General features: G+C 30.4%; 2 protein-coding genes and 1 long non-coding RNA gene across 3 annotated transcripts; 1 reads left to right on the top strand and 2 right to left on the bottom strand.

The window, feature by feature from the left end:
* Positions 1 to 1,173: 1,173 nt before the first annotated feature.
* Positions 1,174 to 3,163, bottom strand: LOC122197627 (uncharacterized). The gene is made up of 3 exons (XR_006191237.1): positions 3,026 to 3,163; positions 2,851 to 2,934; positions 1,174 to 1,377 (listed from the first exon to the last, which is right to left on the bottom strand). It is a non-coding gene; the product is annotated as an uncharacterized LOC122197627 (long non-coding RNA).
* Positions 3,164 to 5,853: 2,690 nt separating this feature from the next.
* Positions 5,854 to 6,541, bottom strand: LOC122197459 (uncharacterized). The gene is made up of 2 exons (XM_042901593.2): positions 6,369 to 6,541; positions 5,854 to 6,267 (listed from the first exon to the last, which is right to left on the bottom strand). Exons 1-2 carry the CDS (start codon positions 6,538 to 6,540, stop codon positions 5,855 to 5,857), a joined length of 585 nt encoding a protein of 194 aa, XP_042757527.2. The 5' UTR covers position 6,541; the 3' UTR covers position 5,854.
* An 8,361-nt stretch (positions 6,542 to 14,902) lies between these two features.
* LOC111914625 (F-box/LRR-repeat protein At4g14103-like) lies at positions 14,903 to 16,918 on the top strand. Its single transcript, XM_023910320.3, has 4 exons — positions 14,903 to 15,017; positions 15,345 to 16,261; positions 16,371 to 16,508; positions 16,634 to 16,918. Exons 2-4 carry the CDS (start codon positions 15,404 to 15,406, stop codon positions 16,916 to 16,918), a joined length of 1,281 nt encoding a protein of 426 aa, XP_023766088.2. The 5' UTR covers positions 14,903 to 15,017; positions 15,345 to 15,403.
* The last annotated feature ends 492 nt before the right edge of the window (positions 16,919 to 17,410 follow it).

The raw sequence follows: 17,410 nt of genomic DNA, 5'->3' as shown, positions 1-17,410 counted from the left end.
AAAAGAATACAATCACAAAGAAAAACCAACTTCTAAACATGTACATTTTCAGCTTCAAATTATCATCCTTCAATGCTCTGACATTTGCCACCAAAATGTTGTTCTTGCATATCAGTCCATTGCATTGATCCTGTAGCATGTTCATACCTCTAACCAACTCATTGCACCGTTCCTGCACTGAATTCAAATTTCTTAGCAGACCAGGTATGATGGCTTTAGACCTAGCACACATTGGGGGATCAAGCCACCCAATAAACCCACAAACGGAATCATTCATAGGGCATGCAAAAAATCTCCTTCCTGGATTCAGAGGGGTCCAAGACGTTTTCACCACAGCAACTTTTCCACAAAAACATAGCACCATTTTTGTTGTAGCAGAGCTCAAGAAGAAGAAGGGTAGAAGAAAAGAGACGTTGGGGAAGAAGATCGCAGGAAGTGGGGGTATTTAAAAGGAATTAATCCAAAAAACCGTTTATGCAAAAATGGTCCCTGACATGAAATGACGAAATTACCCTCACGTGTGAGGCACGTGAGGGGGCTTAACAGTTCCAACTTAACGGGAGTTAAATCCAGGGACCAAAACCACATAGAAACCACTCCAAAAGGACTATGGTTCCAAAAAACTCGTGGTTTGGACTAAAACCCCAAAATTTTGCATACCACAGGGACCATTTTTGCAATTTTGTCTATAATACATGAAAAATAATAAAAATTTCATTGTTATACATCAATGTCAAATTAATTTAAATATAGAACTACTAGTACATAGACACTAAATATAAAAAGCAACTAAACAAACAACTTTTTTTTAACTTCATTGCAGTTGAACTTATTCTCAAACTTCATGTTATCTTCAATAACCTCATATAGAACCAACACTAGAAATTATCGGACAAATACAAAAATGAAAATGTCAAAAAAAATATATAATTTCACTAGCATATTACCGTAATTTTGATGATATCCAGGTTGCAAGATATATATGGATATTTTAGTACATACGTGACTATACTTGTTTTACAATTTAATCAATAGTGTGAAAAGAGCCTGGGTTCAAAAACTTCTTCATGCTTAGCAACATCTATATGGAGCAAGTTTGGTAAATTTTTATAAAGTTACACATTTGACTCTTAAATATCAAATACCGACTGTTTTAGGACAAAAAATTGATAATATTACCTTTCAAGCATCCACCCTAAATAAACCCAAATCATAGAATTTATTAAACTTTTAGTATCTTTAATGAAAAATATATATTTATAAAAAAACTTACATCATGACGATCAACTAAGTCAGCTAGACTTCTCCACTAGCCCAAATTTTGTCTATAACACCAAAAACTACCCTCCATTTTTTGGCATCAAGTGTATTAAGTACCTGAAATGTATATAAAAATGAAAATCAGAAAATGAATTTAGAAAAGAAAAAGGAATTTTATAAATTTATTACAAACCCCAAAAGACAAGTTACAATTGCTTCTTTGGTGTTCTTTTAACTACATCACATTGTTGTTTAGTGCTATGCGTGTACATTATATAGGATGGTAGAAACAAGTAAGCTCCTCTGTTGTAACTGTCAAAGAAAAGGAAAAAATGGAGAAATTTTTAGGTAAAATGATGTTTATATTGGTAAAATGACACTTATACCCTCTAATCAAATCGTTCATTTAAAAAATACTAAATAAAGCCCAATCTTTTTCCAGCAGACGTTTAATCTCTCAGGATTTCAAGAACCCGTGTCATTAGGGCTGACAATTCTCGACACGACACGTGACACGACCCGCGACGCGACACGACACGAAATAAATGGGTTTGGGTTGAGTTTTTCAATCCGCCAACCCGTCAACCTGCCAACCCGTTTATTAAACGGGTCATATATGGGTTTCTCAAAAAATAAACGGGTTGACCCGCCAACCCGTTTATATTCTTAATAAAAAAATTATTATATTTTTAAATATATTTATGTATCAAGTATTATTATTTAATAAGTATTATATAATATATACCATTTATTCATAGACCATTTGATTGTTTTGACATTATTACTCGTGGTGGATGGTCTAAGGTCATAAGTCGTAACCTATAAGGTTAAGTCTGTAACATGTTTCTACGAATGTTTTTAATTTGCATTTGGATGTTTAAGACTTAAATATATAAAGTTTGGACCTACGAACCCAAATCTGACCCACGAACCCGCCAACTTGTGAACCCGTATAAATAAATGGGTTGGTGGGTCATATATGGGTTTATGTTCCAAACCTGCCAACCTGTGACCCGCCAACCCGTGACCTGTATATTTAAATGGGTCGTGTTTGGGTTAGCATATTTTGACCCGCCAACCTGCGACACGCCAACCCGAACACGACACGATTGCCAGGTCTACGTGTCATTATCTCCCGTGGATTTGCTAGAATTTTCAAAAATCAACCAAAAGACCTGCATTCCAACTTGCCAGGGTAAGGTAGGCCTGACAAAGTTATTTCATTGTAGCTCTGGTATGTTGTCTAGATGCATGGTAGCAAGATCACCCTCCTGCACCAGATTATAACATTCTACTTTAACTTTCTTTCTTAATAGAACATTACACTTTCAAGACTCTTCTTAGGGTCTGTTTCTTTCTTACTTAATCTGGACATAATGAGTTAAAGGGGTTAAGTAAAAAAAATCTAGCTTAAAGAATTATGACACTAACTAACCATCTACCTTTTTGCCCTGTTTTTTATTTATAGCATTTAATCTTTAAAATTACCCTTTTGCCATTGTCATCAATACAGACACAAAGCTCCTTTATATTTTTTATATACATAAAATATATTACAAATTTGTAAGTAGAAAAATGAAAATGACGCACCAGATTCTCTGCAAGTTCAACTCTAAGATACCCACCAACAACACGAGACTGGTTATCAAAGAGTAGATAATACGCAACTGTTGCCTGAATGATACAAATAGTTTTCAGTTATAAAAAATCCAAAGATATAAAAGGGCTTTATACAAAATATAACAAGGAAAATGAAAACAGGTACATCATCTTGTATTCTGGTTTGAACCACCCTATGCAGATCTTCCTGAACCATCCTAACCTCCGCCAGTCATCAATAGACCCATTACCTTGTGTATTGTAGTTATCGTCATCATATCATCATGTAATTGGTCAAATTGTGAAGCATAAGCCCCTCGATTCCTACCTCCCCTGCATAAATCCTGCTTTGAAGTAATGACGTTCTTCAATGACTCAAATAACTAACCAAGAAACAATGATTTCACATAATATAGATTGGGAGCGAGTTTAAGTTCACACATGTCAAATAAAATTTCCTAGTAAATGTCAATTTCCAATGCATATATCAACTATTTAAGATAATAAATCCACAGCAAGTTGAAAAAAAAAAGAATGAAATTAACAAGGAGGTTATATCCAGCTGGAGTGCTATTCTGCCTGATGAGATTTGAACTAATTGAATCTGAAGCTCTGAAAGACGATGCACAAAAAAATTACCTTTGATTTGGATAATCATAACTATCGAAGTTCGACAATCTTGGTGAATTGCAATTGTGATTTACAGGCTTTGACAATGATGATGTATAGTCTAGAAAGTCAAGGAACCCATGTTAATAATATTAATATTTCTTTTGTTGCTTGAAGAGCCTTTACTTCAGCTCCTGATTCGAGCCGATGGTTACATGATCCAAAAAATCTTCATCTCCGTTCTCATTGAGAAGATTCGAACAAAAGAAGCTCAGAGAAGAGAGATAACACAATAAGGAGCAGGGTCGTTCCTGAGGATTCAAATGCCCAGGATGAGGCGAATAAAAAAGGCCCTTAGGCCTTAACATGTAACGAATTAAATTTCATAAAATAATTTTTTATTAAAATGAGAATAAACTTATATCAATAAACATAGCAAAATCATAGTATTTTAATAAGTAATTACATATTGTAACAGCTAACCAACTATCCGTGAAGCTCTTCTAGCATTCTTGATTGCAAATTGGTTGATCAAATCTTCGTAGTCTATACTCTCTAAGAGTTCGTTCTCGATAGATATCATCGCCAAACCGCTAAGTCTTTCTTGGGTCATTGTGGAGCGTAAGTAAGATTTCACAAACTTCAATTTTGAAAAACTTCTTTAGGCAGATGCGATCGTTTCTAGAATAGTCAACAATATTCTATATGCAATGCATGCATTTGGGAAATAATCAAGTTCTTTCCAAAAACTTCAAAACATTTATAGGGTTGCTAAATTCATTGGTTTCCAATGTCACAAATAATTTCAATTCCGTATAAAGTTCCTCGGCATTAATATCCGATCTTTCTTCAAACTTGAGTGCATTTTCAAGACGATGACAATACGACTTAAGATCTTTATCTTCAATTCCTCTCAAATTATGTGGAAATAAAAAAACCAAATACTTTGTCATATTCTTTGAATTGTTCAACTCTTGTCTCAAGAGAAGAAATGGCTTGATCAACAATGTCCAAGAAATAATTGACTCTGAAATTCTCTTTAGGTGTAAATGAAACTTCTTCCCTACTTGAACTCTCATCAAATCTTTTTTTCCTTTCAATCAAACGTTTTTGTGGAAATATTGGATTAATACCCATTTCAATAGCAATCTCCTTAGCTTCAACAATCGCTTTTGAATAACCAGTTTCTCTATAATCCTTGAAGTACCCAATCAATTTGTTTATTTCTGTAATAGCATTATCGAGATGCATATCCTTTGATTTTAACTTCTTACTTACAATATTCACATGGTTTAGTACTTTATACCAAATAACAATTGATACCAAAAATTCAAAGTCACTAAGTTCTTTTTCTGCTAGTGAAGTTGCTTCACTTGCAATTGCAGCATCATTATCATTTTCTCCAACTTGAAGTAAAGCTTCCCGGACATCCACAAGTTGCATTTTAATAGCCTTTACACTCTCAGCCCGACTTTCCCAACGAGTTTGACACAATGACTTAAGACTCCAAAATGTAACATTATCTTTCAAAATTTCCCACCTCTTAGTAGAATTTGCTAAGATAGTACAAATGCGTTGGATGAATCCAAAAAAGTTTTTTCCTTTAACACATTTGTTAGCCATATCACATAATGTTAGATTGAGAGAATGACAACCACAAGGAGTGTAAAATGCTCTAGGATTGATATCTAAAAATCTCTTTTGCACTCCTAGGTGTTTTCCTTTCATGTTTGCTCCATTATCATAGCCTTGAAGGGTGAGCAAAAACCGCACCGCAACTAAAATTAACCGCAACCACTATAAAAACCGATGGTGAGGTTTTCTGTTTTTCAAAAACCGCAAATTTGCGGTGCGGTGCGGTTATTAGTTTTCAAAAACTGCACCACACCGCATAAATTATATACAATTTGTTTTTTTATTTATTAATATATTAAATATTAAAAATAAAACTAGTTTCACAGATGAAAGAAAGATAAAATAAAAGTAAAAAATGTTGGTTTTTTTTTATGTTTAACTTTGACAAATGGTGCAATTTGACAATTTTAAGATATTTATTGTTAATTACTATTGATTTGACGTTTTTAAGATATTAATTGTTTGTGATTTAAATTAATTGTTTTATACCATATGGTTTTTTTATTATTAGAAGTAATATGTTTGAGCTCTTAAAACTGTTTGAGTTCTAAACTGTGGTTAAAAACCACATAAAATAACCACACCAAATCCATGTGGTTAATAACCGCAACACAAAAAAAAAAAAAAAAAAAAAAAAAAACCGCACCGCAAAAATAACCGCACTAAACGGTTTTGAAAATAGATTAACCGCATTTGCGGTTAGTGGTGAGGTTTTAGCTAATAGCCGCACCGAACCGCACCGCGCTCACCCCTAGCCTTGACCACGCATATCATCAATTTCAAGACCAAGAGACTTTAACTCCTTAAATGTAATATCAAATAATCCTTTTCCAGTGGTATCATCAACATTCAAAAAACCTAAAAATGACTCTTCAACAGTAACAACATTATATAACTTTAAATGCATCACTATTATAGTCATCTGTTCTTGGTGACTTGAATCGGGAGTACAATCCAGTATAATTGAGTAGTACTTTGCTTCCTTTATCCTCTTGATAAGTTCTTTTTTAATTTCTTGAGCTATCAAAAGTATTAGTTCATTTTGGATCGTGTGGCCAAGATAATGCACATGAAGCCCGTCACTTGTGATCCGCCGTACATGCTCTTTGATAACCGGGTCAAACTCTTCCAACATTTCAATGACACCCAAAAAATTCTCATTACCTATTAAATATAATTAACAAATAAGAAGTGGAATCAGACATCTTAATTAAGAAAAAAGATATTTGGTGGAACTGGAACAAAAAAAAACAATTTATAGTTACCTTTTTTATACAACTTTTCATTGGATCCACGAAATGCTAAATTATGTTTAGCAAGAAACTTCACTACTGCAATGATTCTCAAAAGGACTACTTTCCAGTAATCTCTTTCTTTCTTGAATTGTTGGTACTGAACTTTATCAATTGTTTCGTTCAAGTTCAATCTTTTACGCATATCAAACCACTTACTCCTATTTGTAAATGATTCAAGGAAATTCATGTTCTTTAACCTTAGTGGTAACTTGATGCCAATCTGTATAACCTTCACCATCCAATTTACCTTCCGAAATCCCTTTTCTAAATACTTTACAACAGAAACAAAATAATCTGTCTTGCTCTTTTGAATATACTTGCCATTCTCTATCACACTTCTCCAAATTTGGTAAAGTTCTAGTATATAAAGCTGCGGAAAACCGTCTACCAAATTTATCATAGGGACCATACATAATACTAGTATCTCTTTTAGGACCTTTCTTGACCAAAAGTTTAATCTCATCATAATTAAGTTTTTCCCACCTTCTTTGATCACATATATCAACAAGCTCTTTAACGTGCTCTTGGTTTTCTACCTCTTCTACTTCTACTTCTTCATGCTCTTTCTCTTCAACATGCTCTTCAACGTGCTCTTCAACAGGTTGTCTATAGATAAATTTATCTAGGGCACCCGCGTCAACCTTTCTCTTTTCTTCATCTAGTTTTCTTTTCTTACGTTTATGACTACCAGATGGTTGTTTCGACTTCATCACTAAAAGTTCAACATTCAACAATCAACATTCATTCAAATTTCATATATCATTCAAGTATAAATCTGATAAAGTGATTATGATAATCTATTCATTCAAGTATATTAGTATAAAGACATAAAGTATATTAGTATAAAGACATAAAGTATAAATCAGATACATGAATGTTGAATGAAATTGACTGAATTCTATTATTCTAACTAGACGAATTCCCGTACGTTGCACGACGCATATTAAAAATATATTGTTAGAATATTGTTTTCAGACACCTTTTAGTTAATTCGATTCATCAATTTAGGTTCTTTTATTATTATTATATTTAATGTTTTCCTTTTAACTATGTTATATATATATATATATATATATATATATATATATATATATATATATATATATATATATATATATATATATATATATATATATATATATATATTGATTTTTTTTAAACATTATTTGATATTTTACTTTAGGTTTTAAATTTTACACTAAATTTTTAAGCTTATTTGATATATTAATGTAGGTTATTTATTTAACTATACATTGAAGTTAACAAAATTAAGTATATCATGTTGATAAGTCACAAATTCTTCCATTTATGATAATGTTTACAGCTAAAAGCATATTTAAGTTAATAAATTAAGTATATTGTATGGAATTATGAAATGTTGGGAGTTTCAAATGAATGTTGTGAAAGAAAAAATGTTTCCTTTATAATATAGTCTGATGATTATAGTTTTAAGTTTTAAGTCATTGTCATATATACAATTATTTGATAATTTTATAAACCGTTTAAAATTGTGTAAATTATATATCAAACATATGATAATCTATATATAACGGGTAACAAAATGTATGAACAAAAATATGAGCTACAACTTTTAGTAACATAAAAATACAAAAACATCTATTATAACATTGTATTAAAAAAGATATATATACAACGAATAATAAAAAAATATTTAAAAATGAACACTACAACTTTTAATAACAACACTAAAACATTTATTATAACATTTATATTAACTTTTCATATTTAAATCACAAATCTCGTCAAATACATTAATGTTTTTAATGAGCAAAACTTTACAACCTTATAAAAGAAAGGAAAATAAAAAGTTATTAGTGATTACTAATTAATAATCATAAGTTAAAAACTTTTGAGTTGTAACTAATAAATATACATAAATTAGAAAACTCTTGAGTTGTAGTGTGAGTTTCAAATGAATAATAAAAAATATGAACTACAACTTTTAGTAACATAAAAATACAAAAACATCTATTATAACATTTGTATTAAAAAAGATATATATACAACGAATAATGAAAAATATGAAAAATAAACACTACAACTTTTAATAACATAAAAACACTAAAACAGTTATTTTAACATTTATATTAATTTTTCATATTTAAATCACAAATCTCTTCAAATACATTAATATTTTTAATGAGCAAAACTTTACAACCTTATAAAAGAAAGGAAAATAAAAAGTTATTAGCGATTACTAATTAATAATCATAAGTTAAAAACTCTTGAATTATAACTAATAAATATACATAAATTAGAAAACTCTTGAGTTGTAGTGTGAGTTTCAAATGAATACAGTACTTGGAAATATGTATTTATTATTATTATTATTATTATTATTATTATTATTATTATTATTATTATATTCGTCTAAATAATTGATTTTGACGCATCATTTTAATCCCTTCAGTTATTAAACACAAAGATATTTAATTTTAAATTTATAACATACATAAGTGCATATATATGTTAAACAAATCACATATAATATATATTTTTGTAAATGTCATATGTAATTCTTGTCGTAGTAATATGGATAAATTAATTTAATATGAATAACATATCATGATAAGTCATCATAATTACATGTCAAATGTTAAAAATTATGTTGTCTTTTAAATATTGTCTTGTAAATATGTTGTGTAGGATAACCCAACGAAAAATAATAGAAAATAAACATAATCAAAACAGAAAAACTACAATCAAATAAATAAGAACATTGGGTGGTTGAATATATAAATAAAAATGTTACATAAATATACATTTAAATCAAAAGAAAAAACTAACATTCCTCTACTTTGCTCAAACAAAAAAAAACCTATATCCGTTTTCTAAATATTCTTTCTTTATTGAACACCATTCAACCATAGAAACTTGATGATAATTCTTCACTAACCTGCAATCAAAATGCTTTTCTTGAAATATAAGAATGAGAAAGATATTCCAAGCAAAACATTGATGTTTGGAGAGTCACATTCAAGATTGAGTAATACATACAAATCATATAAAAAGGTCAAATGAGAAATTGAATATAAAGAAAGAATAGAAAAAGCTTCATTTGTTTTGCTGGAAAGAAAAAATCATATTACAATTATCATCGATGCGACATAACCCATTTCTTCAAATCGTCATATTTGGATCGTGAATGCTTCAACTATATGAAAACTTTTGAATCATAATATCTTCAACCAAATGACGACTTTTTGTAAGAAAAATGTACTAATACAACTACATATATAATGAAGGTGAAAGGGTGTGGGGGTTTTGAAATGCATTAGGTGTTGAACTTATAGAATGTGTGATTTTCTTGGAATGAGATTATGTGTGATTAATTACTTTGAAGGTGAAAGGGTGTGGGGGTTTCAAATGCATGTGGTGTTGGCAAATTTTTATGGGGGTTTCAAATGCATGAGATTCAAGAAAAATTGCTAGTTTTATAAGTATGTATGAATCTTGATAAGTGATAACATATATAATATATTCTAGATTTCTTGTTTTACTGTAAAAAGAATATATATATATATATATATATATATATATATATATATATATATATATATATATACTAGTTGTGAAACCCGTATATTATACGGGTTGATTAAAACAAAATATTAAATAGAAACGATTAAATGAAAAGTTTATTTGAATTTGAAATTTGAAATAAATAAAAACTATGAGAAAAAAAAACATGCAAAATAAATAAATTAAAATTATTGTTTAGTTATCAGACCCGTATACTAAACATGTTAATTATAACAAAATGTTAAACACAAAGGTTTAAACTGTAAATTTATTTGAAATTGAAATTGAAATTGAAATTTAAAATTTAAAATTTGAAATTAATATCATTATGGTAGGTTTAATTTATGGAAACTAATTAATAATATATTAGAAATGGAAAATGAAATAAATGACAAGTGGAAAATAAATATATTTCTAAATTATAAGAAAATGACATGTGGCAAATTGAATGAGAGAAAGACATGTGGCAAAATCATTCTTATTTATTAGGGTATATATATATATATATATATATATATATATATATATATATATATATATAAACTAAAATTGTAAAACTCTAATCTAATTTTGCAGGAAATACCAAATTACAACCAACAATAAACAATTCTGATACCAATTCTCCATTATGTAAGTTCAATTCGGGTTTGAGTGTTTGATTGTAAAATGAAAACCCTTTACCTGGTTAGCAATTAGTGATTGATTAAACTCAATCAGAGGGTAATTCCGATCGATGGTCGCCGACTCGCTGGAATGTTGGATAAAGCGCCAAGCTTGAATAATCAATCGCAATTGGCCAATCGCTTCTGCCTTATTTTTTGTCGTTCGTTGTTTGCATGCGTCCTAAACTCCTAATTCATTTATCAACTAATTACAAATATGGACCGGACAAGTTGATTAATGGACTAACATTCATGGGCTACTCTCAATATACTTAAAAAAATGGGCCCCATAAAAGAATGGGCCCTGTGCCTTAGTCCTGCTTGCCCCTGGTCTTCACCGGCACTGATAAGGAGCTCTAATTCTCATCCTGTTGATTTTGATTTCGAGTTTGTTCATCATAGTTCGGATAAGGATCCAATAAAAAAACTGTATGATCTTGGCAAACTCGCCGTCGGCCCGGATGTGTGATATGAGTTGTTAAATGTGATCAATTAGGGTATAAGAATTGGGCAAACGTCATATTTTATGTATCAACTATATGCAATAAACGACGATTCCTCTCATATGGGGCAACAATAGGGGGGGATTCAACTTTTTTAGTGGCACAAAACAAAATTCTTAAAACACATAATAAAACTTTAGTGGCATATAAAAAAATATATGTCGTAAAATATAGAGTTTTTAGTGGCATTTTAATATATTTATGTCACTAATGAATACTAATATTAGCGACATATATTATTAAATGTCATTAAATCTATTCATTTTATAGTGACATATAAAATATGCCATTAAAAACATGTTATAGTGGCATAAAAAAGATTTGTCATTAAAAGTGTATCCCACTAAATGTTATTTTATTTGTACTGCGGATATAGGTGAAATAAGAAGTATTGGGCAAGAAGTTGCATTAAAATGGTAAAAATGATTACAAATTGCTTTAAATGGTAAAAAATGTAAGTTGATTTTTATTATCGGTTAAATATAAGTTATGTCGCCTTTAATGGTAGAAAGAAGCAAGGATGTTGCTTTTTGGTGCTGAAATTCTTGAACAAAGAACTCAAAATTTTTGTTAGGAAGAATCAAGGGACGATGTAGCTTAAAGCTTGCAACTAAGGTTTATGATGATGAAAAAGAGTGGTTTATTGCATGACCTCCTTGTAGGTAGAACTTCCTTTTTGTTCCTAAAATTGAAAATCCATATATAGTTTTTTATGGTTTTGTGAGCATGCTGTATATTTTGTGTGGTTGTAATTGATTTTTTAAAAATTGTTTAAGTTATTACAATACGTTTTTAGATAAGAGTATATGATTTATTGTTCTTATTTTTATTTTTATAACTATGTTGAAATAATTTTTTCTTAATTTATGTATGTAAAATAAAGATCAGACTAGTTGAATGTGATGTATGTTTAAAAACGAGTAATTAAATGTTTTAGTTTTATAGGATGGTTTAGCTATATAAACATAAACTAGGCGAATGTCCGCGCGTTAGGCATAAATACATATATAGTTGAAATCTTTACAAATATGTCTTTTTTCTTTAATATAACAATAACGTTGTTGTTAAATTTGATATAATAATTCGTAAACTAAATTGATATAATATATTGATTATTTTGAATTATATAATAATATATACATCTGTTATAACTGCATAATCTCAATCGTTTGAATGATTTCTATCCGTGAGTTGCTCCTGAATAAAATTAAATATAATATATAGTTTAATGTTATTTATAGTTGTTGTTATTGTTAATTAATTTTTTAAAATTTATTTGTTTAACGTTTTAATTTCTATCATTATAATAGGATCCTTTTGGGTTGCCCTCAAAACTCAAATTGAGTAGAATGAATAAAGGAGAAATTAGTTTATTAATGTCAATTAAATATCCTTATACTTTTCTTCCTACATATCTTCCTACCTATATAAAACGATTACAAGTATCTTAAAATATACTTAATTTTATCAAAATACGACACTTGTCACCATTTCAATGGGTAGGAAGATAAGTAGTAATAAAAGGTAGGAATATATTTAAGTTCTCTTAATAATTAATTAGAAACTAATTGAAATATATTTTGGGAATTAATTAAACAGTTTAACTAATTAAAGGATTGAATATTTATTAATCAATAGTTAATTAATCAAGAATGTTTCAGAACCCTTATGGGATTACGGTTTGGACGAAACCCTCTCAAATAAGAGAGAATTTCGAAATTGGCTTCTTGTCCCACATGGAATGGAGTACAAAACCTAGGAAGGGATCCAATGTTATAAATAGGGCCTTAGGAATTTCATTCTTCCTTGCTCCTTTGGCTTGAGATTGACTAGGAAAACTCATCTTATGAGATCAACTAGTGAAAACTCACATTGTCCATAGTCATTGGGTATCAACTAGACTTGATATATGAACATAAAAAGTTGTCCTAAAACTAGGATCTTCCTTGATCTTTGCTTGAACCATTTTTTTAGGTGAACTTCAACGTTTCTTCTTAGGTGACCACATGCCATTTGCCTTAGTCTATGTCTTTTTTATTAGGTTTTCATTGCTTCGTTGAACAACACAAGAAATACAACAATAGTCCCAAGATGTTGGCTTATTCAAGATCTTGGGTCATTCAAGATGTTAATACAGGTTCAAGATGCTAGACATAAAAAATAAGGTTATGAAAATATTACCAATAACAACAACTAACTATGGTTTTTAGCTATAAAAGGGTATCATATCATTCAATAATAACCAACCAATCCTGGTTTTAGTTGTAGAAGAATTCACAATATCATTTAACAATTACTAGTTATGGTCGCAACAAGCTTATCATAACATTAATATTTATCAATACTTGTATCTTTCACACAATTTAACAATATTCACATGGCTAGATACCAAATTATCAGAAAGGGAAGCATGATTACTGACCTTGGATTTTTTTACTTGAGGATAAGTCCCAAATTCTTGTAGTTACTTGTCAGATTTTGTCTCCGAAACTGTTAAAACAACACAATATAGTTACGTATTAAAACTCAACAATATAACTAGCTTTCCAACCAAATAATCAACTTCAACAATTCTCCATAACCATCTTCAACATCAATTCAACCTTTACCAAACTTGAGCTTGAACTTATAAGTTCATCTCATTCGATCAATTTCTCGTCCACTAACACTTCGTTTCATATCTTTTTTTTTTGGAAAGGGAACTTCCCAAACGAGAGTTCTAAGCCAACTTTCGCTCACCGACTAATCTCCGCTGCAAACACGAGGTTATGCCCCGTGTTCAGGAGTCACTGCAGATGAACCTCCATGACCATAGGGGCTAAGTAATGTCAAGATTTGAACATGGGTCAATAAATTATCCACCATATATTCAACATGCTTTACCAAGTCACCACAACCTATGTTTTACCAAGTCACCACAACCCAGGTGGTTTTGTTTCATATCAATTTGTAAGCATACAAACTTACTTCCAAGTTTCAAGTAATTTACTCAACTTAAGGTTTGATACACCAATTTCCAAACTTCACAATTATTTTGAAGGTTTTAAGCCACCAAACATGTAATTAACACTCTACTTATCCTGTGGAAGGTAATTCTCATCATCCAATAACACATATGAACTAGGGTTCACAACCCTCTTTCAATTTAAACACCAAAGCAAAAAATCACCAAAAGCATAAGCAATTTACCTTACATTCACAGGAAGTCATTATCCCCTTTCTCCGGAGTATTATGGGTGTTTGAGGTGTTTTTGAGAAGCAAATGGTGATATATCCTTTTATCAAGTTCTCGGAAGTTTGGCAACATTGCACGGGCCATGTCTTTCAAAAACATTTAATGTATTCTTAAGCAAAAACAAAAATAAAACATGAAGCAATACTAAATATGCAAAACTTTAAAAATGCAAATATATACACATGGTTCAAATGTACAACAAAATACATACATACACAGTACATTTAAAGTGAATATAAAAATCATACAACAAGAGACAAACATATAAACTATATATGAAGCAAATTTATAAGCCTAAAGACTAAACAAAATGACAATGAGAAAACTCAATTTCTCAATGCCCAAAATGTGTAACATGTTCTTTGTTTTTAGCCACATTCCAGCGTGAGTAGGCAAAAAAAAACTTTTCAGTAAACATAAAATGTATGGAATCAAGAAATATATTACCCAATATAGGGGCCACTTTTTGGATTTTTGTATTTTGCAGTGGCTACTTGAGGCATATGGAGAATTTTGAGCTATATATTTCTCCAAAATTTTCTATTTTTGATCATTTCAGTAAAATGATTTCCCGCAATTCACCTTTTGCTATTGGGTAAAACCAAACCTTAATCAGTTTTCCAATTAGGGCCTTAGAGGTTTAGGCGCTTCGACTTCCTCTCCTGTATAAACTAAGGTAATGTAAACGATTCCACTTCCTCTTTTAAGTGCAATACTGCAATACGTGCTTGCATCTTGCTTTTCTTGTTCATCATTGCTCATAAAATGTTTTCGAGAGGAGTCCGTTTATGTATGACGGTTTACTTCCACACACTCTGCATTATAACATTTTTCTTCATGCAATTGATATGCGTATCTGCATGATTCTAAGTGGAAAAGATCGGATCGAGTACCAAGAACTTTATAATTCGTTGTAAATTTTAGTGAAATAGTTTCAAATCCTCCGCAATTGCTTCTACGTTTGTCTATATTTACTTCAATATTTTATTCTTCATCCTTTCAGGTGAGAGTTCTCCAAATCTCCATTAATGTTTGTCTCATCGAACTCCAATTAAAAAAAAAATGAGTTCGAGAAGTAAAAATGAAGATACGCTTAGCTGTTTGCCTGAAGAGGTTGTTTCACATATACTCTCTTTAATGCCTACAAAATTTGCTGTGCGGACTAGCGTTTTATCCAAAAGATGGAAATACAGTTGGACGTTTGTCACAAACCTTGACTTCAACGATTATCACCCTTATAATGGTTTAAATTGCTTCTCAAAATTTGTGGATCGGGTATTGGAGCATTGCAAAACATCACAGCTTAAATCATTCAAGTTAGGTCTTTTTCGTGTTTCAGTGCAAAAGTCAGATGTTGCAAAGTGGATTAACGAGGCAATTAGGTTAAATGTTTGTGAGCTTGACATACATGTTAGTCCAATTGAGTTGCCTCTCAGCCTATTTACTTGCAAGACACTTACAAGATTAAGATTAGTTGTGGCTTTTCATGACTCGGATGTTTTTAATGTTTCATCTCCAGTTATGCTTCCTGGTTTGAAAACTCTTGACCTCCTTGTTTCTAGTAAACCTTCTGTCACTGTTTTACGATTCATCCATGGCTGCCCAATACTTGAAAATTTATCTCTGGAGATAATGTTTTCTTATGATGAAGAACACTACAACTTCAACATCCCTACTTTGAAGCGACTGGAATTAAGAATGGGTAGTTATTTTAACAGCAAAGTTGTTTTGAATGTCCCTAATCTTGAATACCTTTCTGTTGGTGGGTGCCACTGCCCACATTTTGTGATGGGAGATTTGTCATCTTTGGTTGAGGCAACTGTTTGTTTTAGTAGTATAAGAGATTATTATCAGAAGGCTGAGCTTCTAAAAGGATTAAGTGGAGTTAAATCACTTTCGCTGCTCACTTCAACTCTTAATGTAAGGTTCCCTTAAAAAACCTTTGGTGTATTACTTTATTCTTTTCCTCTAAGGCTTTTTAATTAACAGCATGCAATGTTCGACTTTTAATTTGCTGTTTTTGTTGAAGGTATTTGTACATTCAAATTTGCCCAAGTTTCTCAATTTGAAGCATTTGGAATTGAAGGATTCTTTCAAATCTCCATGGATCTTAGTTACTCAAATTCTTGAAAGCTCTCCTGAGTTGGAGCATTTATGTTTTGAGGAGGTAATTGGACTGTTTCTAAGCTTTGGCGTGTCTTATTACTCAATGTTTCCTAAGTTATTATTCCACACATAACATAACATAACATAACATTTGGTTGTGTATCTGGTTATGTGATGAAATTAAAGCCGGAAGACATTAGCTGGATTGAGCCCGAGTCAGTTCCCACTTGTATGCTTTCACACCTTAGAACCATGAAAATTACAAAGTGCAAGGGGCGAAAGTGTGATATACAGTTCCTTGAATACATATTGGGGAATTCAGAGGTTTTGAAGACAATAACAATCATATGTGGAAGTATGCTCATGAAGGATGAAATGGAAATGTGTGCACGCTTATTAAAGTTTCCAAGAGCTTCTAGGTTTTGTGAGATTCATTTTGTTGGGAAATGGCTTAATTCTTCTACGGGGTAACTAGAAGAATATATATATATATATATATATATATATATATATATATATATATATATATATATATATATATATATATATATATATATCATGCTTACTATTTTGTTTGTGCTTTGCATTCCACTTTTACCTGGTTACTTTTTCCCCTGATTTCTTACAACTGTTTGTGTTTTTGCTTTGAGGAATGGGCTAAATGCAAAAAATTGCAATGTACTTTTCATACAACTGTTTATGTTTTTGTTTGTGCTTTATGCTGTTATTATTTGTTTTTCATACAAATACATCATAATAGTGAAAATCTACTAAATTACAACATTGTACTTTGAATTTTTCTTATAGCAATGAAAAATTATATCTAGATGACATTAATTGTTATAAAATGAGGTCATTTTTCAAAAATGTAATATTGAAATCTGACAAAATAAAAATAAAATTGGAATGTTGTAATTAACACATATGAAAGCACTCAATTATAGCAAAGCACTTTATTTATTT

This window comes from Lactuca sativa, chromosome 4 (assembly GCF_002870075.4).
Source record: "Lactuca sativa cultivar Salinas chromosome 4, Lsat_Salinas_v11, whole genome shotgun sequence".
Classification (NCBI taxonomy): domain Eukaryota; kingdom Viridiplantae; phylum Streptophyta; class Magnoliopsida; order Asterales; family Asteraceae; genus Lactuca; species Lactuca sativa.
This window is presented reverse-complemented; position numbering and strand designations above follow the sequence as displayed.